This window comes from Xenopus tropicalis, chromosome 6 (assembly GCF_000004195.4).
Source record: "Xenopus tropicalis strain Nigerian chromosome 6, UCB_Xtro_10.0, whole genome shotgun sequence".
Classification (NCBI taxonomy): Eukaryota; Metazoa; Chordata; class Amphibia; order Anura; family Pipidae; genus Xenopus; species Xenopus tropicalis.
This window is the reverse complement of record NC_030682.2, coordinates 119968059-119993400: the sequence shown is the minus strand read 5'-3', so window position 1 is coordinate 119993400 and position 25342 is coordinate 119968059. Positions and strand designations below refer to the sequence as shown.

The window sequence follows — 25342 nt, the reverse complement described above, 5'->3', positions numbered from 1 at the left end:
GGACTATGACTAAATAAAGCTTTTGAATAGTTGGCTTTGTGTATTTCCTAAAATGCTGGGCTCTTGCCTGGGTATTTGGGGACAATATATGGTTTCCATTTGCAAAACTGTTACTAACATTGATTGTTCAATTTGAATTCTTATTACAGGCAGCTCCTTTGTATTATTTGGGGGGGGTTGAATCCACACACTGTGCCTCAGTTCATACCTTGTTATGACCAACACCCCAACACAGAAAAAACATCCGTTTGCTCAAATCTTGGTATTTTTTTTTAAAATTAAAACACATTTTTTATTTAAAGAAATCTTGCTTCATGACTTTCCTGAAGTCAGAATTGTTCTATAAAAGTATAACAGAATTCTATACATGATTAAAAAAAAAAAACCAAAAACACAAAAACGGAAAACTAAGCATTTTTAAAACTATTTACAAAAGGAAAAAAAAAAGCATCATTCATAACCATAAATAGTTTGTTCTGTCATCTCGCACTTGTATGTGTACAGCCACAAGTCTGTTTATTTAAACATATGTACATAAAGCATGTATGTGAGAGAGGCATGGCAGAGGCTGTGAGTTTGCCATCCCCGGTATAAGGATTGCCCTATAAGTTATATACTCTGTTTGGCCCCAGGGGCCTGCGGGGTATTGCAGCCGCTGCCCTCGGAGTACATTATACAGAGTAGGAGTCAGAAAACGGCGAGGTTTGAACTCAGCTGCTACTTACTAAGCTCAAACCCCACAGGCGTAACGATGAAGGACAAACGCCTTGATCATAAAAATGCTCAGACAACATGCTGATTGACAAGAACAAGACATAAGTTCCACTCGGACTGAAGGAACCGCGTTTTCCCTTGGGAGGTGACTGTGCCGTTATGTGTTTATTTATAAGATGGTGTGAAGCTAGAGCTACAATATGTGCCACACTGGTTTAACAAGACGTTTATCCGTAGAACAAAAATAGAAGTAACGCACCAAGCTGCTCTTTCTATGCAACATTCATTGTGTAAGTGCAACCGGAGACACACAGAACATTTCCCTGCGGCTTTTCTTGGGCAATCTTTCCAATGGGGTTGGGGGGTCATTTTTGCCTTTACAACAAAGGTAAGTTCAGGTGTGATGTTCAAACATGGTTTTAAAATTAAAAAAGTTATTTCCACAATGTGCCTTTGCTACGTCTATGCCACCAAAATAGAGAAGATGAAATTGTGGGGTAAATATGGTGCTAAATGTTTTCTGAAAGTGCAATAAACAATTGACTTAATGGTGATGGTGAAATTCCAGTGGTTAGAAAAAGAACACAAATACATATATTTAGTAGGAGCAAAAATAGCCAACAAGCCAACCTATTTGGTGAAGGAAACCGGAAGTGAATGGTGTTGGTGTGTCCCACAAGCCATGCCATAGAAACAATAACACTGGGGAATAAAACGTTGAATGGTCTGAAATTAACCTGGAATGTCAAGTGCCCAAGGTGATGTTGCTAATGCTCGCTAAACTCTGAAAAATGTTCTAATCAGACAAAAGTGGGGATAAGGCACTGCCTTCTATATTGTCCTTGGAGATCTCTGAATAATCCAACTGAGATATGTTCTTTGTTGTTTCCAGTATTTTAGAGTTGTCTGGCTGTCGTGCAGGCAAAGCTACATGTTGCACTGAGTCAATGGGAAGATATACCTGATCTTCAAAAATGTCTCCACCCATGAGACTCTTTTCTTGCTGATGCTCTTTTGGGAGATAAATATTTGTTTGATGATGAAAAGTGTTTTTGGATTCTATCTCTGTTAGTCCATTGCCACTAAACTCCACTTCATAGGGGTCGGGAGCTACATACGTTGACCTTTCTGTGTCTCTGTTGCTCCAGAGTGGCTGGTTCAAATCTGTCTGCTCAGGAAAATCATTGATTGTTTCAAGTTTTTTCTCGTTATTAAATAACTCTATGCTCATATTCAAAGTACTAAGGTTTGTTTCCATAACGGGTTCACTTTCTTCTGCAGCTGCACCACTGAATTCTTCTTCAGACTCTGCAGAGGCCATTTCATATAGCGATGTGTTGGAGGAACCATCAGGTTGAGCAACCAAAGTCTCATTTCTTCTAGTTTGTTTAGAGTTACTGTTCAGCAGTGCAAAAACTCTATCTACATCCTTCAAGTAAGTAGCCCAGTCATCCAGACTAAGTCTATAGTTGTTTCTGTATCCATAGAAAGTCTCATTTAAGCTGTACAAATCTTCCAGTCCTTTCCAGTCGACATCCTCTGTGAAATTTGGCAAGTTAGCCCTCCCATCTGTCCCATAGATGTCCCCTGCAATAATAAAACAAAACTTAATGGGCTTTTTAAACATTTTCAAATGCATTCAGCTCCCAAAGCAATGATTCTTTATGGAGCAAGCAAAGAGACCGTGTGGTGTCACAGGCACAGAAGCCAAGTCTCACAACATAAACGTCCATTCAGGAAGCTAACATATTAGTCTGTGTTCAAATGACTTCCTGTAAAGATGTACATATATGCAGTCTATCATCCTATAAACTCATTATCAAAAACATGGCAGTGCTATTTCCCACAATGCCCTATGATATAAATAATTCTTTATTTTTGACTGATTTGCCATTTCTCAGTAATAGGGCAGTGCCTTGTACTTGACAAGTCTCTATGTTGGTGGCAAAACAATCCTTTAGCAGCTTTAAGGTATGAAGCTTCACTTTACAGAAAGACCCAAGAATTCCATAGATGTAATATCATATAATACTATATAAAGCAGAGGTATGTAGATATAATAGTAAGAGGCATATTTATTATCCTTCAATTGTCCATAGCAATCATTGTAAGAGAGAGATCTTAATCACCTAAAATCGCCTGGATAGCTTTATTTTTATATCTTTCTATCCTAAAGCCTAACTACTATGGCTCCCTTCAGCAGAATGACAGATTGGAGAAGGGTAGATGAATAAGGCAAATGATATAAAAAATGATATATACTGCAAAGTTAATTGGAGTATTGAAGTTTCAAATACAGGTATAGGACCTATTATCCAGAAAGCTCTAAATTATGGCAAGGCTGTCTCCCATAGACTTATTTTTAATTAAATAATTAAATTTTTTAAAACTAATTTCCACTTTCTCTGTAATAATAAGACAGTTTCTTGTACTTGACCCCAACTAAGATATAATTAATCCTTATTTGAGGCAAAAATGCTATATTTCCTATATCCTATATTTATTTCATGTTTAAATTATTTTATATCCAAATTCTGAAAAGATACTTTATCCAGAAGAGCCCAGTCTGGATAATAGGTCCCATACCTGTATCATAATTCCAATACAATCAGTTTAAAAATGTTAGACATAAAGAAAAGTATCTTGTTTTAGCTCAGATCTGGGTTTGCCATTGTATTATTTAGATTTTTTCTCAATCAACGCAACATGGATGTGAATCCAAATGGAAATGGAGGGCCAGTAAGTAGAATTTAGTGTATTTCTCTTTCATTTTCTGTACTCCCAAAGTGTGTTATGAACATAAGGGGATGCAGAAGTAGCTGTTGTTGGCAGCTTATAGGACATGGAAGATTATTTAGTCACAATAATGCTGTCCACATAAGATATGATGTTTTAATGACACTAATGTTTTCCTGCATTTTACAACACTTTTTTGTGGTCCCACCAATATATAAAGCATTATGCATTTCCATCAAAATGGTGGTTCTACTGTATTAACAAAAAGAGCAAGGTCCAGAAGATGAGCCCATCACTGAAAAAGACTGGCCATCCAACCACCCAAACATGTTGGAGAAAGTCTCCACCTGGCACCAAGTACTATTTTATGCCAGATTGACGTGAATCTACCGATGTCCAGCCCATGGGCCTTCAGTCGGACAGCCTTGCTTTGGAACAAAGTGTAGACCTAGTGTACCCTCAGCCTTTCACAAACGCCATGTCCTAGAATTCCTTAATTATGGGCCTTATTAAACATGGCCAAGCTATGAAGAACATGAAACATTCCAGGCAAAGTAGCAACAGGAAAAATATAAATTTTTATTGCCCCAACTCTTGAGCTTCACTTGTTCATACAAATTCCTTCTTCTGCCTGGTCTTGCACTCTGTCCCCAGTGCTGTGTCACTACATGTATAGTAGAAGTAGCTGGAACCAGATCAGAACGTTACGCAGAAGCTATGCTGCCAGACACTTTATTGTGCATACACAGCATACTTAGAGCATAACTGACAAAGGACAAAGTTCTGATCTTGTTCCAGCAATGTCTATAATTAGAGATGTCCCCTCGAGTGGACAAACAGGGGAGCTGAGCAGTCACACTGTACAGGCTATACAAAGAGCAAGTTATTTGACTAAAAAAAAATCACTTTTACTCAGAGCTTTCAATTCTGGTAATTTAGGATTTACTTGCTTATGTTGCTCTTCTGCTGATATTGTAAGAGAACAAACTACACATTTGTTATGCATTAAGAAGACATACACCCCTTGATAGAAATCCAGATTCCAAGAAACTGAACTGTGTAAATGCACAATATAAAACTATTTCCCCTGCTATATTCATAGGGATGGGAATAATTTTATACTTCTTATATAAAATGGCAAATACATTAAGGGAAAAGCCTGGCGTAGTGTCCCAGTGTCTCAATAAAACCAAGAACTGTTTGCCAGTGTTACAGAATAACCACAGGTAAAGGAGTATCTATTCAATCATGTAAGTGCAATGAAGCCATGTCTATGTGTGGTGCCTTACACCAGGGAAGATTCTAGAACAGAAATGGTATGGGAGATTCCCCGGCTGTTATCATTGGCAGGGGCTAAGGGGAAAGTGCTTTTCCAGTCCCTGTGATAAGGAATGTCAGTCATGCAAAGTATAAAGTATAGGCCCCAGGCAAACACTTGCAGGAGTAATTGTGCCAAAAGTACAAAAGAATTCTGATTGTTGTAGACAGATGATAATGACCAAACACTTTGCCCAGTGGGCACAGAGTTTTGCCAGAGAACATAGGTGGTTTATTTATTGTGCACGAAATATGATGTGCTGCCTTCTGCAAGGGCTTCAATCATTTCTCTCTCAGTGGCAGTCCCTACAGATAAGCTGGAGAGAAAACATTGCAGGGAACAAACAGTTGCACAGTAACTATATATACAGTGGCTTGCAAAAGTATTCGGCCCCCTTGAACTTTTCCACATTTTGTCACATTACAGCCACAAACATGAATCAATTTTATTGGAATTCCACGTGAAAGACCAATACAAAGTGGTGTACACGTGAGAAGTGGAACGAAAATCATACATGATTCCAAACATTTTTTACAAATAAATAACTGCAAAGTGGGGTGTGCGTAATTATTCAGCCCCCTGAGTCAATACTTTGTAGAACCACCTTTTGCTGCAATTCCAGCTGCCAGTCTTTTAGGGTATGTCTCTACCAGCTTTGCACATCTAGAGACTGAAATCCTTGCCCATTCTTCTTTGCAAAACAGCTCCAGCTCAGTCAGATTAGATGGACAGCGTTTGTGAACAGCAGTTTTCAGATCTTGCCACAGATTCTCGATTGGATTTAGATCTGGACTGTGACTGGGCCATTCTAACACATGGATATGTTTTGTTTTAAACCATTCCATTGTTGCCCTGGCTTTATGTTTAGGGTCGTTGTCCTGCTGGAAGGTGAACCTCCGCCCCAGTCTCAAGTCTTTTGCAGACTCCAAGAGGTTTTCTTCCAAGATTGCCCTGTATTTGGCTCCATCCATCTTCCCATCAACTCTGAGCAGCTTCCCTGTCCCTGCTGAAGAGAAGCACCCCCAGAGCATGATGCTGCCACCACCATATTTGACAGTGGGAATGGTGTGTTCAGAGTGATGTGCAGTGTTAGTTTTCCGCCACACATAGCGTTTTGCATTTTGGCCAAAAAGTTCCATTTTGGTCTCATCTAACCAGAGCACCTTCTTCCACATGTTTGCTGTGTCCCCCACATGGCTTGTGGCAAACTGCAAACGGGATTTCTTATGGTTTTCTGTTAACAATGGCTTTCTTCTTGCCACTCTTCCATAAAGGCCAACTTTGTGCAGTGCACGACTAATAGTTGTCCTATGGACAGATTCCCCCACCTGAGCTGTAGATCTCTGCAGCTCCCCCAGAGTCACCATGGGCCTCTTGGCTGCATTTCTGATCAGCGCTCTCCTTGTTCGGCCTGTGAGTTTAGGGGGACGGCCTTGTCTTGGTAGGTTTACAGTTGTGCCATACTGCTTCCATTTCTGAATGATCGCTTGAACAGTGCTCCGTGGGATGTTCAAGGCTTTGGAAATCTTTTTGTAGCCTAAGCCTGCTTTAAATTTCTCAATAACTTTATCCCTGACCTGTCTGGTGTGTTCTTTGGACTTCATGGTGTTGTTGCTCCCAATATTCTCTTAGACAACCTCTGAGGCCGTCACAGAGCAGCTGTATTTGTACTGACATTAGATTACACACAGGTGCACTCTATTTAGTCATTAGCACTCATCAGGCAATGTCTATGGGCAACTGACTGCACTCAGACCAAAGGGGGCTGAATAATTACGCACACCCCACTTTGCAGTTATTTATTTGTAAAAAATGTTTGGAATCATGTATGATTTTCGTTCCACTTCTCACGTGTACACCACTTTGTATTGGTCTTTCACGTGGAATTCCAATAAAATTGATTCATGTTTGTGGCTGTAATGTGACAAAATGTGGAAAAGTTCAAGGGGGCCGAATACTTTTGCAAGCCACTGTAATAATAATCACACACAAAAAGAAAAAACAATCTATCTATTCTGATATTTATGAAATTATCCCATCTACTGCAGGGCTGTTCTGCTGATGTATGTTGCGCTGTATCACCCATAGCCGCTTTTTATTTCCTTACATCAATATAATGAGAATGGATTAATTTTACAAAAAGGGGAGAGTTGGAGCAATACAGTTGTGCAGCATTACTTTTGGCATTTTAGCAAAAATAGTAACAGTGATAGAGGAGAGGTCAAGGACAAATCATCTTTTATACAGTAAAAACACCAAGGTAGTTTATCTTGTGAGTAATAGTGGCAGAGGGAATACATCACACTTTCCTACCAAAATGAATTTTTTTGCTGTAGGATAATAAAATGTTTACAGTTCCGGTTAACAAGCTATGGGAATTGTGGGCTGGAGTGTGGAGTTCACATAAACATGCCCCCTGGACAAGCAGTTACGGTTGTAGTTTAAATGGAAATTGCCCACAGTACAGTTCCCTATATGTGTCCAGTTAAACGCAGGAGCACACACATACATGTTTCTTTGTATATCTGTACTTATTTAAATGAGCTGTAAGGAGCGCCAGGCCCGAGTAGTAGGCGAACGACTACAATCACTGGGCGCTTCCTAACACACTTTCACCCCCTTAGTGATTTTACATTTCCATCCCCTTTAACAAGATAAAAATCAATTTACCCAGTTGTAAATAAACAATCTAATCTCATGGCCAAGTTATGACAGGCAGCATCCTTCAATTTATCAACCAATAACAGTTGACCTATGAATCTCTGAAACATGGAAGTACCTTATTTAATCGCCCAAAAGAACTTTTTCTAATTCTGACACCGAATGAGCCCCAGGGCCAAACGATAGAATTAGCCTACACGCTCCCCGCCAAGCGAGCGAATCTTAACGTGTATGGGGACCTTTGGTGTTGAGAAAGCAACAAAGGAATTAAATACACAACTCCAACGGCAAAATGGATGTGGTTTATAACAGTGAATGGTTCCTTTCTGAGCACTGTGTAGCTAAGGCAAAAAAAAAATACATGCTAAATTTCCCTACTGGATATTCTTCTTGTAATACATATATTTACATATACACATATATACAACAAATATAGATTTTATTACTGTCACCGCACGTAGATAAACAATATGGATAATGGAGAAACAAACCACAGTTAGAGGAGAAAAAAAAACAAAGCACCTTATTTTCTATCAAGTGATGTGGGAGTGGGTAAATGTTTGATTATGAAATGAATCCTATGCAGAAAATCAAAACCACAGGCATGGAATGCGTTTAATGAGTGAATTCTCGCTGTGACAACGAGGCATGTTAAATGCACAGTGGGTGGGTCTGAAACCAGTGACCGAATAACAGATGACCATGGTTAGAATTTGCATGCACCAAGAGCTACGCCATGTGCCACATGACAGAATACAAACATTAGTTGGAATGGGGCTGGATCATGCAATTATTTGGAAAGAAGCCGCTTGAGAAAAGTAGATAAAAAAGGGCGAATACCTGTGCAGATCAGAACTTCCGCCATCTTTACTTCCTGATGTAGGAAAATACAAGAGTAACGTTTGTTATTCACAAAGTAGATTTTCCTTGCACAGCAGTTCAAGAGAGGAGCAACTGGGTCAGGTTATAACACGACTCGGATCCAATTAATAAATTAAAAAAAAAAAAGTAAAAATAAAAATATTAAAGGCAAACTAGCCTGTTCTGTTATGCATGTACAATGCATTCTGCAAGTATAAACAGACGCTGCTCAGCTCTAAGCCAAAAAAACACAGAATGAGGGGGGGAAGTAGAAGGGCCCAGGGTTATCAGCAGGTTAGTGGCTTCATTTCGACTAGTGGTTAGCTGCGAAACCAATGCATCTTGCAAAAGCACCACCATTCTGAGCAGGGTTGGTCTATTTTATAGGCTTTGTATATACTCCGTCCCAGCATTCAATAGCAGTCTCAGGGACTAGAAGTAACTCCTTCTCCAGCCACTGAGGTTTTAGAGGGCATCTTAATTTTTTTATTCAGGATACCTAAATAAAGGTATGTATTACGGTCTTTCAAGGCTTTGTATGTATTATGGTCTCTTAAGGCTTCAGCTGCCTCCTTTTTATTAAAAGAACTCTTACAGTGATTTTTTTATTGATGCCTGAGCCTGTAATGAAAAGCTAAATTAAGTTACTGTAAAAATATTCATTATTTTTCAGTTTTGTAAACTGCAGATGGCAATCCAGAGAGGCAGCTTCATTCACTGAATAACATACCAGCAACACGCGCTGAACCTGAAAATCTGCAGTTATCACAAATACAGCAAGAATACGAGAGGCAAGCAGCTGCAAGAGCAAAATGTGTATGTTTGATAGGAATGAGACTGATAGAACGTAATTACCTGCTTCTAAGCCTTTGGGCCGTAGGTTGCATTGCTTGTGACCTTGACAGCTTCTCAATTCCATTAACTGTATGTGAAGCTGATTCAGAACTCCTCTTTCAACGGTGTGCACGGCATTTGTTAGCTGACATTGGGAGAGAAAATAAAATATGTTACAGTCTATACAACCAGTGTTATTTAGAAATGGGACTTGGGAAGCAAGTGGTTACCTGATACGGATCAGTGTTCATATCAAAGTACTCCAAAAAGCCGGTGGCAAATTCACAAAACAGGAAATTGTGAGTCTCGTTGATGGTTCTCAAGCACCAGTATGTATTGTTATTGGAGCTCGTACAGGCACAGAATGATCCCACTGTAATGACAGGGATGAGGCCCTTAGTAAAGTAGAACAATGAGAAACTTTAACCATTTCAATACAGCAAATCATAGAATCTATGTCACCACTATGCAAGCAGCATAGGAAAAGATGGGAATAAACGTGATGCTCATCACTCAAAACTGAAAAAAGGCCCATCCAAGCATGATATTGTATTCTGTTTGGAAAATATTATGGGACTGCATCACCGTCAAGACATTTCTTTACAAAATTTCATATGCAATAGTTTCACACCCTTGAGAATATTGTAGAAATTTGTCTTTTTGCCCTTTAATAAATATGTCTCAAAAAGTTCTGTTGCTCTTTCTTTAAAGCCCAGCCTCCCCCCCCCCCCCCCGATTGCCTGTACTTACAATTCCAGAATGGTGCTGTCTGCCAGTGGTTCTTATCATGAGTGAAGCAAGTAAGTCCAGGTAGGCTGCACTCTTCTCCCTTTCTTTGACGTTTCTTCTCTTTCTTCTCTTTTTTCTTCTTGCGGTTCTCTTTAAAGATCTGAAATTTACTGTCTACTTCTTGCACACCTTCCCTATAAAAATTACAAATGGAAACAATAATACCATTACCATGGGCCTTACTGAATAAGAACAATCCAATGGACCACCAAAATCAGAAGCAAAGGGGTTTATGCAGCACAGGCATGGCGCCACAGACTACCCATGTAATCAAGTATATTATCTCAGGCTACAACCCACAGAATATAATTACATACCACCCCTCCAAACACAAGTTCCATATCAGCAATTTCCTGTTTTAATGATTCTCTTTTTCTCTGTGATATTAAAATAGTAAAAATCCTAAATGAGATGCATATATAGTATAGATTTAAGGTATGGCGATACAAATCATTAAGTAAATCCCAGGTCCCAATCATTCTGAATAATAGATCCCATACCTGTGCATAACTCCCCTTATTTTATTTCTTTCAAGCAATAATGGGCATCGGCTGAAGGTGAGCACAATGTGCAGAATAGAGTACTGTTATTTATGCTTATTACACACAGTGTCTCTACTAAATAAATATGGTGCCTTTGTGTGCAATGTAATACAGGAGGGGAATTTCACATTCTCACAAACAATACTTACTTAAATGGGTGCATGTGGCCTTTCAGCCTATCTTGCACTTTCACTCCTTTTTCTTTCTTGTAAAACCTGCAAGACAATGTGGCATTATAATCAGGGGCATCGCAGGAAATGAGGTACAACATAATACATACTTCCTGCAAGCCTTCACTTTAGACAAGGTTTAAAAACAAAGACTATGATTATGAAATAAGCATACTTTTTTTTAGATATAATTTACAATAGGTTTTTAGATGTGTAGGAGGAACAGAAGGAGTAGAAGATTTTGACCTTTACTAAAAGAATCAATAGAAATAATGACTTTGTATTCTTCGTGCTTACCAAGTACATGTATATTAAAATGCTCTCTAGATTTAACCTAGATGTACTGAGCGTCGCTCAGTGGCATTACCTGGATTAATTACATTACACACTATTCAGTTACTACTGGGCACTACCTGTAGTGCTAATATTATTTTCTGACTAGAACTCCTGCTGGGCCTAGAAACTAAATATCTTGTATTCCCCAATACTGGTTTTCCTTTACTGAAACATTTTCACACTCACCCAGGCTTACTGCAGTCACACTCATCAGGTTTTCTCCTTTTCAGATGTCCTCTTACTTCCCTTAAATTCTTTATTTTATCTTGAAGAGCTTCAATCTGTAAAAGTACAAAATATTTATGGGGGTTCTGATTTAGATGTTATATCCTACAGCCTGGCATTACAACATTATCTTTAATATCTTGTTTTCTGTTGAGTATTTCCTGTATTCAACTGAAGTAAAGGGTAAAGCAATGCGGTGTAGGGGTTAGAGAGGTGTTCAGTAATAAATTCCTGCAAAAAGTTATATGACAAAGGATACTGTACTATGGATCTGGCTTATTTGCAGTACAGTGGACTTCAGCTTTGGCAGGCTCGTCATGGTGACAGTACTTCAAAGAAAATGTGAACACTGTTCTTTTTATTTAGCAAGTGTTTTCTAAATCAATGTGTTGTGAAAAATATTGTCCCTTTAAAAACAACCTAACAAAATCATACACATGATACTATTTTGAATGATTTAAGGGCAGTTACCATGCTTCTTAAAATTCTCTTCTATAATCATAACAGCCCTACAAACAAGCAGGGCCTAGTCTACATGAGTTTACAGCCACAAACCCTGGGCTAGTGAGCAAGTAAAATATGCCCTTCAGTAATAACCATTAGTTTTCAAGCAGTGGGGGATCGGAGAAACTTGGCTTTGAATATAAAGATTTACTTTATTAAAACAAATGGATAGTGTTATTTTATATAATATAGTTTGGATTATCCAGGCAAGCAAGCTAGTGAGTAAAAGATATATAACATACCACCAAGGTACATTAAGGGAAAATAGGAGACCAAATGTGGTGCATCATCTTAAAACTACTTTTAAGTACAATACACAATTAGCCCTAATTTTGCAAGCTTTTTGAACTATTTGCCTTTCCATTCTACTTCATTCCAGTCACAAATTTGAAATGCAATCTGGTCATTTAGGTAACAGCCACCAGAAAGCAATCAATTCTAAGGCTAGATTTACATTATTTATCACTTTCTACACAGCTTTATGTTCAAATGATCTCCTGTCTGCCATATAAACCACTCCCTGGCTGCTAGGGTAAGTCGCACTGTAGCAACCAGATAACAGTTGTAAGTGCTAAAGTACAAAAATACTTAAATAAAAACAAATTTAGCAATTTGGTATTTAGAATAGCACGGTCTACTTTTACTAAAAGTAAATTCTAGGTGATCAGTATCATTTCTGTGAGATCTGGCAAAGCTAAAGGATAATGCAAGAAACTTCATGTATTTGTCACAACTATAATCATGAAATACTGGTGCACAGCAGACGTACAGTGTTCTACTGTTCCCTGGAGGCACACGGAATGAGGAATGAGGAATCAGATGCTACTCAGGAAAAGAGACGTGGGTGCGCTTTACCTCTTTATCAATGTAAGCTTTGTGATCCTTCCAGGCTTTGGTTGAGTGATACAATTCTCTCTCACAATGTACAGTGTCGTTGGCAAGGATATAACACCTAAGCAAGAGAAATTAAAGGAAGATTATCATTCCTCATTAGCTGAAGAATGCGGCTTGTAAACACATGCACACATATATATTGGCTCCAATGTAACTTGCCATACACAGACAGGGCACATTTATACATGCAAAGTAACATTCAAGCCAAAAAAGGTGCAAACACTGGTATAAATTAACAACAAACTCTGTTTAAAAAACTGTAGTATTTACCCAACTATTTCAGAAGACCCTGAACTTGGTGAGGTCAATGGAAGTCAATGGGAACACAGTTTAACAAATAGTTAATAGCAGCATAAGCTATGCAAGTATCTTGTGCAGTTTTATAAACACTACCAGATCTTCTGCCACTTTTACACATACACAGGCTTTTCCATCTATGTTACACCATCCCTACAGTCTTTTCATTTTACTGAATTTTACATGAAGATTGGGGTAAACAAACGGCAACACAAATTGTAATGCCACATCAATTTTTTTACACTGCAATTATAAAATGGCCTAGAGATTCCATCTTTTATCTTCTGTTTTCTATTCTTATCTGTTCTATTCTATGAGGCCAATACAACAGATAATTTTTGCACTTTAAGGGTAAAAGATGAAAACAAATTGAGGAGGAAGGGGCCGGAAGTTAGAGATACCTTACAGATACCTTAACAGAAATGTATTCCGGACAAAATGATTCACAATTTCACCAACTGTTACCTAATCTGTGTTTTTTCTTTTTATTTAGAGTTACAAGTATCATGTGCACGACTCTGTTAAAACACTTTTTCTTTTTAAAGAAAAAAATTGAAAATTCAGAGAAAAAATACTTACTTATGTGTGACTCTGACAGATGAAGATTGGCTTGCGCTAATTACCCCATCAGCTAACATCATCTCATCTTCATCCGGAACAGTGGTCATATACTCCTCATCTTCCTCATCTTCTTCATTGTCATCATCATCATCTTCATCGCCAACTTCCTCTTCAGAAATATAGTGCCTCTTAGTGAGACTCCTGAGCTGGGAAGCCTGGTGGTCCTCTTCATCTTCTAGATTTATGTCATAAATTTCACCTTCAAATTCAACGGACAGTGAGCGTGTGTGCCGAGTGTGGACAAACCGAGGATTAAATTCTGCAGGTAAAAAAGGTTATCTTTACATGTACTTGATGCAAGTGGTGCAAGTGATGAGAGTACTGAATGTGATTCTTCAAAAAAGGGTCCAAGTTTCACTTCCACACTGATAACATAAAGAGCATTGCATTAAGCTTTAATGTGCCTGGGTGGCAAAATACCAGAAATCCCCCTTGTGCCATCACCATAACATACAGAGACATCTAATTAACTTTATGTTTGTACCAATTTTACTGTTTCCCTCTTCTTACTGTGCTCCGGTCTCACATTCAAAGTACTACAAGTATGGGATCTGTTATCCAGAAACCCGTTATCTAAAAAATAGATTCCATTATAAGCAAATAATAATTTTTAAAAATGACTTTGTGTGCTACAGAAACCATTCTATAGTTTCTTTAAATAAACTGCAGTGTATACATGGGGGCAGCTATTCAAGCTGGAAAAGGCACAGGCTACATAGCAGATTACAGATACATAACTCTGTAAACTGTAATGGTTTTTATCTGTTACCTGCTGTGTAACCTGTACCCTTTCTCCTTTAAATGGGTGCCCTCATGGCTACACAGATGCTTTGTTTATATGTACTATAATAGTTTTTCTGGGGAAAACAGTTGTACCAGTGCAGGGTAACAGTACATTATATTGTTTTTTTAGTGTTACTGTTACTTTAAGTCATGGTGATCCAAATTACAGAAAGAGCCCTTATCTAGAAAACCCCAGATCCCGAGCATTCTGGATAAAAGGTCTCATACCTTGTATTTGGTCAAGTGATACACATGAATTATGTTGCTTTGGAATCACTTATTGTTCTTTTCTGGCCCTTTCTCATTTTACCTCTAGTATGCCCACACAAACCTGGTATCATTTTGAGTATTAGATCATAAAAGGATGTATTTATTAAAAGTCCACATAATCCACTAATTGCAAATATTAATGCTGTCTACAGCACACTTGAAAAAACTACGATATAAAAACCTCAGCATTGTTTATCCAATTTATCAAATGTAAATACAGTTATATTCTTTTAATTATACATAGTTTAAAAAACCTGCTTTGTCTTTGTGTTGCTGTTATTATATTCATTGGAAGCGCCATAGCTGCAATGTTTCTCTGGTTAGACACAAACAGTTAATGTGATTCATAGGGTTTTCCCATCCATCACACAGTTGTTTTGTGTAACTCACTTAGCAGAGCAGCTGTACGCATAGCATGTAGAAGCTGTAACCCAAACATCTGGTGGCCTTTCATTAACTAAGTAGACCAACCTTTGTCCTTAACTGAGCTCTGACATCAGTAAGATCAATTAAGCTAATTGAAAAATGGTGAAAATACAGGCTGACTGAGATTCACACCAACCCAAAATGCACACACTGGTTTCTGTTGGTTAAAATATATGATTTTGTGAGGAATATTTTCAGGATGCCAAATAACAATTCTGAAAATTCATTTAGCAACTATCATGTTTAAAGTGTGGGAAAAACTCTTTAAAGGACCTCCCAGTAACCTTTCTACTCACACAAATTGCTGTTTACTTCTGTCCTTTATGAGTGTGAAGAGTTCCACGAACAAGACTGTTATAAAGAAAAGGGGGGTTTCTCCAGCCCTTATTAGCACCGCACAGGCCACAGGTGGAAGCCATTATCAGTGACATTTGGTAGTAACATATGAATCTCTCACATTACACTCATTTCTTTGATTCTTTTTCAGCAGCAGAACAGAATTTAACAAATTATCCAGCCATTACCCCTGGGACTTTCTAAATGTTTATCATTAGGAACGGGCATTGTGTTATAATGCCCGTATAAATTGTGGAATTTGAATGATGAGACTGTTTTAGAAATCCACTAGGGGCCACTGTGTGATTATAATTAGCCGAAGGATTTGCCCATGTACCAACCCAACACATTCACAATATACCAATGTACCGGTTTACTGACAACAAATAGTACATCAAAACTCTGGTGCGCTTACTTTTAACACCGGGAGTTCTCATGAAAAGTCTCTGTTTCTTCTTTTGACTTCTGCTGGATTTGTAATCTGCGTCCCCACATACACACTCTTTATGCTTGCTTCCATAGCCCTTTGAGTTTATGCTTCGTGTCCTCTTCTTTAGGGAAATGGTGTCAGCGGACCCTTTACATTTATGAATGCGAAGCTTCCCAGACATATCTTCAATGCACTGCCATTTCTACAAGGGATGACAAGGAGGGAGGTTACGGGAAAGCTGCTTAGAATTATTTCAAACGTGTCAAGTTCAATATTATGAAATATGACTTGGTTCTAAAGGTAGAAAGTAATACACATGTTGATGGAAAGGAAAGAATAAGAAAGAATGTGGTACAAATTTAGAAGTGAGCTTACAACACCTAAATAGACATTGACTTGCTAAGCAGTTCTCTTAGAGGCTACAAAAGGAACCTTTCACCTAGGCTGAAAGCAATATGAGGGGCAGCAGTAACATTTGTTATATTTATCTAATGAGGTAGTCATTTATTTCTATTGATGTAAAGCCTACAGAGTCTAAATTCGAATTCTAGTAACTTTATCTAGGTAACATTTCTGGATATATGTTGTAAATAACACTTAAATTAGGTATGGGCATCCCACAGCCTTTAGTTGTTGGCGATAAAACCTGAGCTGTGTGTCTTGATGAAAGGAGAAAATGAATTCTCCAAGGTTATAAGGTACTGAAATTTTGCTCATTAAAAAAAAAAAAAAGTAAATATAAATGCAAATTTAAAAAAATGGGATATTCTGCTATCCAGACCCATAAAGCATTGCACCTATCAGTTCCTGTGCAGAGGTTGTGGGGTGTCACAAACCTGGGCCAGACGCTCATTGTGTGGGTTCATGGGTTCAGAAAAATGGAGAAGCAATTTTAATAAGAATGGATACTACATAAAGATATGTCTGCAAGGCATGGCTAAGATAAAACCACAACACATTATTATTACTATAAATACTAACAGATTTTTGCCAGGAGTAAATTAAAAAAAAGCAGTGTATTTACTGATGATTGGTAACACTGCTCACTGTACAAAGAGCAGACAGCTAAATAGCTCCAGATTGGATCCAACAGCTGCACCCCTAGGATTAGCATGTGAAGCATTAAACAAAATGTGTAGTAAGACAGGCATGGGGAGGCAATTATTCAATACATGTGTAACAGAAATGCTAACAGCAGAAAAAAAACCCTATAATGACGGGTGATTACATTACGCTATTGTTTCTGGGTATATACTTAACCCAGTGGATCATAATTATATTTGGCAAACTAGAAACAGTAGTTGATCACTAGCTTATCAAAGACATGAATTGCTGCTCCATGCTATCACCTCTCTCAGCTGACAGGATTTACAACTATTGCTTCCTAGAAAGATGTATGGGCTTTACCCTACACCAGACCTGCTGAACTGTCTCTATGTGAAGTATCACATTACCCCCGTCAGCTCAAGTGTTGGACAGTCAAGTTATATTTATGGATGGGGTTTCAAACCAGCACATTGAGGGTAACAGCTGATACATGTGTTAGAGAACATTTTTAGCATACACACCACCCTAGTAGCAAGCCACTTGCACGACGACGTATCCCTCAGGGGCTGTTTACATTTTCACAGTAATCAGAGATGAAAATCCCCTGCCCTTTAGAGGCCACTTTAGCTTTAGAAAACCTATGAGATTCATTTTAAACTTGAGTTCTATAAACAGATGTCCAAACACAGGAAGTCAAGAAAGAGTAAGTAAGTAACGCTCATCCTTCCAAAGGCATATTTCTGCTGCAAGACTTATTAAAAGTGTATGGGAAAGACAGATAAAGAGAAGGTTGTACTCCATGACATGTTACTAAGTCAATAGGTGGGACCAATGGTGAGTCATGGGGTTTCTAATTGTCCCTCCTTGTACTGAGAGATCACAGCTAAACATGGTTAGCACAGATATATTTAATTAGTAACAATGTGAAGTGAGGCAGGGTTTGTTTTTTACTACGTAGGCTTATTGCAATTGGTTAGCTCTTATGGAACTTGACTAATAAATCATTTCATCTGACAAGTCATGTCTGGAAAGTGTTGCTGTAAATATACACACAGCTTGGATCTGGAAACGGCATTGTGCCCAGGCGACAGTGCCTTACATGTGCTCCTGTGACTTACATAACAGTGACATTTTAGGTGTATACCCTCTTGTGTTTACCATGGGAAATGTACTGCATTACAGCTGACCATTTAGATATAAACCACATTTTAGAATTTCAAGTTGTGTGAAAAAAGCTTTAAGAATGCAAACATTTCCATGCACAGAAAGCCCACTGACCTGCTGTGATCAATTTATTATTAACATTTATTTATAAAGCGCCAACATATTCCGCAGCGCTGTACAATAATATCAATGACTATTGTGTTCCGTAAAGTAACAATAGAAGAAGCTCAATGTTCTTTAATACCCAGAAGAAAGCAAACTATAAAGTGATCATATTTATTTGCTGCTTTATTTTAAATCCAGGAACTTTGTGGTTATGCATGTGCATGACAATGATTTACTGTAGAGAAGAAAAAGCCTCTCTGAAGGAGAAAAACTCATAAACTGTTCAAATAAAAGGCTGAAGTAGTCTATGGTGTCGGGAAGGGTTTGCCTAGGAGCTCTTTGCCAATATTTGGCTCACCATCTAACACCTCCACCAAGCAATCCCAGACGTGTATGGATTTACTAACTGTGCAGCTGGATTTAGAAAAGAAGTACAAATGAACAGTTGGAAAAACAAACTTTAGAGCCTTTGTCAAAAATATTACTATTAGTATGGACATGATTTTTTCAAAAATGTCAATATAATTCAACAAAAGCAAAGGAAAAAATAGAATAATGAAGTGAAGTGTCTGCTTAGCTAAGTGTGAAACTTACCTCTGCTCCCTCTTGATTACAAAGGAAAAAGTAACACAAATGTGCCTTTTTAGTATTAATTGCATATCTGCATGAAAGGTGAAAATGTTGGCAACTGAACTTTTCACTGCCAGTTTGTTAAAAGGAGAGTGAGACAACAACAATTTAGTGCTGGGGGATAGAGCATGGATGTTTGTTTTGAGAGGAGTGCTGCTAGTAGGATTGTTACAGAGAGCACAGAAAGGGAATACTGGGTAACCTTTAGTGCGACTGGAGGGAAACATTTATTGTGAGTGGGAGGGAATGATTGCTAGGGGACAATTAGTTGTTAAAAAGGAGTGGTAGGGAGACATTAACTGGAAGGAGAGGAATGTTGGGGTGGGAAATTTGATGTGAATAGCAAAAAAAAGTGAGTAAACAAGAAGTGTTAACATAGACTCAGTAGTAAGAAGTTGGTAAAAAATACATGTGCAGGATTAGCCAGAAGTACATATTCAAATGGAGCAATAGAAGGGTGATACTAGTGTAAAGAAGTCAGTTGGGGAGGATATCTGAGTAAGAAACAAACAAGAATTAGAAATGTATAGGTTTGAGGAAATCTGAGTAACTATGGACAATGGGTGCATATTGTCCAGGGACAATTTTATTTAAAAAAGGGGGTTTAGAGAATAAAGGGAATATACCAAGAGAAGAAATGGTTGATTTACTGCTAAAATATACACAATGAAATGGAGGCTTGCAGGGCTGTTAAAACGCACCAAGGAAAGGAATGGTGGAACAGTGGTAAACATACCCAAATGAATGAAATACACTGGAGGGTGAAGGTGTTGGTTTGTGAAATATAACCAAGAGAAAGAATGTAGGTTAGAAAATTTACTTGGAGAAGATACATAAAACTATACAAATAGTTCCAGAGCTGAAATGCTAACTTCAAATCTGGTAAGAAGCACTGTGTACATTGGGATTATCCATCTTGCCTCCAGCATTAAATGTAAGTAGCTTAAGCTTGGACCCCCTATATGATACTTAAAGAGTGTACTATCATCTCAACAATTCCTTTTTATGCACATTGTATTATTTAAAAATGCCTGCAACATATTTTCTTTTTCCTTGCTAAGGATTGATTTTTTGTTAAAATTACTATGCTAATAAATGCAGGTAAGGGCACAAATTTGTGGTATCTTATAAACAATGGGTCCAGACAGAATCTTAGACCACCATGTGAGTGTTGTATTATAAAGACTGTCAGCCATAAAGCACTGAAGAAGAGTAGAAGCATTGAAAGGTAGAAGGAAACCCATGTTTATGCTTATTTACCCAAGCACAAATCATGACTAGATATTTTTGTTATTTTTGTAAATGATTTCTTCCCCAAACTCTACTTAACTAATCATTGCCCAGTTTTCATGCACTTTTGCATAGTATTTTTAAATGTAGCTTTTAAAGAAGGGGAATTTCTTCCATTCTAATTGCACAGAATATAACTTGGCTAGAAAGTAGCCGTGCTTCAGTTTGCATTTAGGGGTTCTGTTTGACTCAGGCTAAGCATACAACAGCTGCCTTAAATGGTTTATTTGGCTGTTATAAGGTTCTATAACGCCACAGAACATCAGCTGTCACCTGTACTGTTTTCTCTTTAAATAATGGCAGTGATACAAGTAACCTCTCTGACCCCACTGCCCAGCAAACTTACCCCAACTGCTATCTGCCAAAATCCAGATGGCAGGGTGCTTGTTGTGGGTGGTTGAGAACACCAATAAAATAATTACATTCATGTGAACCCTCATTTAAGTTCAAAACTGTTATCTAAAAGTAATGTTTTTAGTATGTGGCAAGCTTGTAAAACAGGGATGCTATGTTTAGAACCCACCAGCTGTTGGTGTGTCCCAGTATCCTTAGCCAGTCATTGCGAGGAGTTCTCATGGCCGTTCTGTTGAACTTTTTACTGTAACATATTGAAGACCATTTGCTTAAAATTGCTTGCCAACTATAAACTGAAATTATATCTGTTCACCCTGAAAGTAAGGTCTTTCAGTTGGAACTGATGCAGTTACACATGGACAGGACAGGCATCACAAAACAAAGCTCAGATTTATCATATCTATACTAAGGAAAACTCATCCAACCTGTTCTTGTAAAGGGATTAGAAAATAATCAGTTGTGTGGCAAAAAGGAAATTCTTTAGTAAGAGATTTGTGCGCAGCAATACTCTTAATATTGGCTCACAGGAATGCAATCCTATTATAATCTTTAAAGGAATTCTTTTATAAATTTTGAAGGAAACTTGTACTTATGCGTAAAAGTACAGTCAGCACAAAAAGCTAAAGTCAAGAGTTTGCTGAGAAATGACTTTCTAGACATGATTAAAAGGGGGAATTATGAAGAAAACAAAAATGTAAGCTTCATCAAACCGAAATGAATAGCTTTCTAGATATAATTAATTCAAAATCCTGTACCCTTTCTGAAACAAGTGAGTTACTCTACATGATAGAAACAGGAGGTCCTAACCTATTATCAATAAATATTTTATAGACATTTCAGTGCATTAAGCTACTAAGAAATGCTATCCCCTTTAAGCAAAACAGGGGTTGTTTGTCTGTATATTGCAATATATTAAAGCTGGTCAACTACGTTAAAGTCATCCCCCGTCTGGCCAGTCCTACACTTACTTTCATTTGATTTATTAAAAATTCTACTTTTACAAATGGACGGAGTTTTACCTGCAACTTGCTTGCTTTCAAGGGTAAAACCCCCAATTGGTTGCCCTTTTACTGGCTCACTGGGATCACCACTAACTTTCCCTTTGTTACTCTACACAATGCTCTCTTAGCAATCTGTCTATCTATGTGGAGTCAATACTCATTTTTATGTCAAATTGTGTTTTACAAATCTGACGGCAACACAATGCATGCATGGTAGACAAACTGCTTTGAGGCAGATTTCTTGTGAGATTCCACAATATTTTTCCATTTAGTAGAAAAACTATCAATCATGTATATTTAATATATAACATTTTGAAAAACCTGTAGTCAGTCTGAATCCTGTCAAACTCAAATGATATGGAGAGCTGAGAAGAGTGAGTAAAACTCAGTAAGAGGCACAGTTAACCAAAAGGGGGACTTACATTTAGTGCATTTAAGGGTTAAACAAATCTGTTTTACTCCTTTGAGCTCCTTACTGACTAACATATTTGCAGTTTGAACAAGTTTCAAATGGCAACCACAAAGCTATGTCAAAATTCCTATTTTGATTAGTAGTTAGTATAATAATGATACAGAACAGTGTAAAATCAAACATAGGAGAAGTGTTTTATACACAAAGGAGGAGCATATAGCCCTCTAAACTACAGTTTAATTTCTGCCTACAGAGACCGGCCAGAGGTACCCCTTATAGGGATTACTTTTTGTGAATTTTTCATATTAAAGTCAACCACCAAGTGTTATCTTTAAAAACGGAATATGGAACATGCAATTTCATTAGAACAGAGAGAAAACAATTATTGTTGTATTTAAATAAAGACACATTTCCTAAGCGAAATGTTTTACATATGAATAATGAGTCAATACCCAGAAGAGGGATCTAATATAACGATGTGTGTGCAGGTCCACAGTTCATGATTTACTTGTAGACTATAACTAGGTTTTGAGCAGCCGTGAACTAGGCCAAAATGTAGCTAATTATTTAACTATTTCAAAACAGAAAATGTGTAAGATGCAGCCCACAATGCAAAGACATTCACATATTGAAGGGATGAGGAATGTGTGGATATGTGCACCAACTCTGCACTGGTCTGGACTAACTAACATATTTGAAAATTCAAATATGTTGTAAGTGTAACTTAACAGCAAGAATATTACTTGTAAAAGAAGTCAGTTTTATGTTGTTACAAGTAGTTTTCATCTACAAATGAACCCTTTATTACTGTGATGGAGGTACCACAAGAGAAGGGATTAGAAAAAAAGTGTTTGTCTCAGCTACCACCCAATTTTGCATGACTGGGTTATAGATGACAATTCAGGGTACTATTTGAAGGACATATCAACCCCCCACAAAACACTTGTCACCCTGGTTGTTCAAAGCTTAGTAGTAAGGCTGGAGCACCCCCTTAATCACTTAGTTTCCTTCTCCTCCTCTAACCCACTTGGCCCCCTCCCTTAGGAATTTGCTTTGGCTCTTGGCTAACTGAGCAAGCACTGCTTTTCTAAGATGGTAACTAAGCTTACTAAACACACCCTCCAGTCTAGCAGCCAATGGAAAGATGGTACTCCTGGTTTCCATAGAAACTCTGCTCTAGTCATGCACTATGCTTTTTTTTTCTCCTAACCTCCTGTCCTGGGCTTAGTTTAACCATTACAGTGCTCAATCCAAGCAGAACTTTTTATCAAAGTAAGTTCTGCCTGTGTAAGCCTGCATTCTTGATTACATGAACTTTATGACACACATGTTCCATTTGCATATGTAAATATCACTGATGTCAGAGGGAAAAGCTGCAATTTGTTTAAGGAAAATTTGATTATTATAGTGAACAGAGGGGATATATACAATACAAATTATGTGGTTAATGTGGGGGAGATGTACCCAACTTATATACATGGTAGAAAAATGTAAGGTTTACATGTCCTTTAAATTCACTCTTCCTCATTCACCTCACCTGTCCTGGCTGCTCACATGCAGTCTGGTATCTGGCCTGTTGGCAGAGCTCCTTCACTCGCTCATATTTTGGCAAGTGATTGGACTGTGGGCTGCTTTTGCTTGGCTCCTCCTTCTTTCGCAGAAATTTTCTAATGAGATGAAAGGAGAAAAGGTTTTTGTTCATTTTAACAAATCCAGGATATTATAGATCAGTTTTTTCAGATCCCCTATACCTAATTAACTGTAAATAATAGTTACTGTATTATAACGGTCACCATATCCACCTTCACCGCCTGAAATGCTTAAAGGAACATTTGCATGTACATCTTTCCAGATCCTATGTCTACAAGTTCTATTCATTAGGACATATGCTCAGATGTTCTCTGATTTCATACTTGCTGAGTTTGTCTTAGGTTTTACTTATGACATAAGTTTATGTTTGAAGTTTTAATTTACAATAAAGTAATAGTATGCATGTTTTTCTTGAAATTGTTATTGTCTTGTGAAATAAAGACTAATTCATTTCCCAAAACTGTTATGTGATATTGATTACTATTTAGGAAGGAAGCTTTCTACAGAACTGAAATATAGTCAAGCGTAAATAATGAATCACACCACCCCCTACAATCTATGGGAAAACAGAAGTTGCCATAAAAGGATTAGGTTGGCTACCGAGACTTACAAATAGGGGTTTCATTATTGCCAATTCTGTTTTTCCCAAAGATACAAGGGGTCATTTACTAATGCAGTTGCATTTGTTTTCCTGCAGTTGCATGTAAAACTTGCACTTCTATATAGTTGCCCTTGCAGCCACTGCTTTCCTCACCACATGGCAATTGTGCTCATAATTGCCCCTATAGGGATTTAAGTAATATTAAGAATTATTTAAAATTTAAAAAAAAATATTAAACAACGTCAAGTTATGACAGTTCTGTTCAAGTTAATAAACAGTGCTCTGATTATTTCTCTGATGGCAGCTGTATGTTATATTAAAACAATGATGTAATACAAAGAAATCTATGGAACTCTTAAGTAGACGTCATAAAAATTAATTGGAGGGCCCATGGGCCTCCAGTTGAACAGCTAAGCTGCTCCAACTGTTTGGTCTAACTTGGGTTTAAGTTGTCATCATGTACAAGAAATAAACTTTGACAATCATGTTAAGTAAACATCATCTGATTATTACCCTCTTTCCACAAGGAACGTATCTCGCCAAATTTTGTTCTTCTTATTGGTGCGTAGCCTAAAAGTAAGTGATAAAAGTGATTATTTTTATTCATACATAGACAATGTTCCATTTTATATAAAAAAGCAAACCAACTAGTCAGTGATACTGTGCTGCTTTGAAGTGAAGTTACTATTTTAAACATATAACTTTAAAAAATAATAAAATGTTATATGACATGTTTGTGAATTCACAGTTATATATTAGTGAAAATGATCTACATATGTTTAGTATTTATGTCAAGAAAAATCTCATGATTACCCAGACATTAGTAATTTATTTGCCGCAAGAAAATAATCAGATAAAATGTAAATAAAAGAAGGCGTGCTGACCTGTTTCCAGGTCTTTCAATGTCCAGCAAAGGTAGAACAGACTTTCCATCCATATCAGGAGGTGTGTCCAACCCAGCTATATCCAGAATAGTTGGTGCGATATCTAAATTCAAGACAATCTGATGCACTCTGTAAAACAAACATAATGACATTTATGTAAAGGATATTGTTTAACTGTAGTGTAAGTATAGAATAAACAAGGGTGTTGCAGTTCAGGATGGGGCATGCTCTGAAACAGTGGCTTTCATGTATACAGTGCAGTTAACTATAATGTGTCACTGTTCCTACTGGATGTAAATTTTCCCAAAGGCATTTGAATTGTGAAAATCTGAATGCTTTATTGGTAGCAACCGGTCTAACGCAGTGACTGGTCTGAAGCTCTGCCGGTCTCTTACTTTGTAAAAAAAAAAAATAGAGAAAATGCCTTACACTACAAATATGTAAGAGCAGGACACAGCTTGCTGTGGTTAGCAGGTCATTCAGAACTCATATAAATCACTGTTGCTATGCTGATACG

General features: G+C 37.6%; 1 protein-coding gene across 10 annotated transcripts in view; it reads right to left on the bottom strand.

Annotated features, from left to right (window-relative positions):
* Positions 1-255: 255 nt before the first annotated feature.
* sulf1 (sulfatase 1) overlaps positions 256-25342 on the bottom strand; it is an 81560-nt gene continuing 56473 nt past the window's right edge. For 7 of the 10 annotated variants that reach the window (XM_012964156.3, XM_012964155.3, XM_031903155.1 and 4 more), the window contains 12 exons: positions 24826-24954; positions 24455-24511; positions 23288-23417; positions 15733-15949; positions 13461-13761; positions 12546-12642; positions 11148-11242; positions 10605-10670; positions 9875-10047; positions 9355-9497; positions 9146-9269; positions 256-2301 (listed from right to left, as the gene is read on the bottom strand). In XM_012964156.3, coding sequence (XP_012819610.1) covers positions 1511-2301; positions 9146-9269; positions 9355-9497; positions 9875-10047; positions 10605-10670; positions 11148-11242; positions 12546-12642; positions 13461-13761; positions 15733-15949; positions 23288-23417; positions 24455-24511; positions 24826-24954 — 2323 coding nt within the window. In that variant the 3' untranslated portion in view covers positions 256-1510. 10 annotated transcript variants of the gene reach the window in all.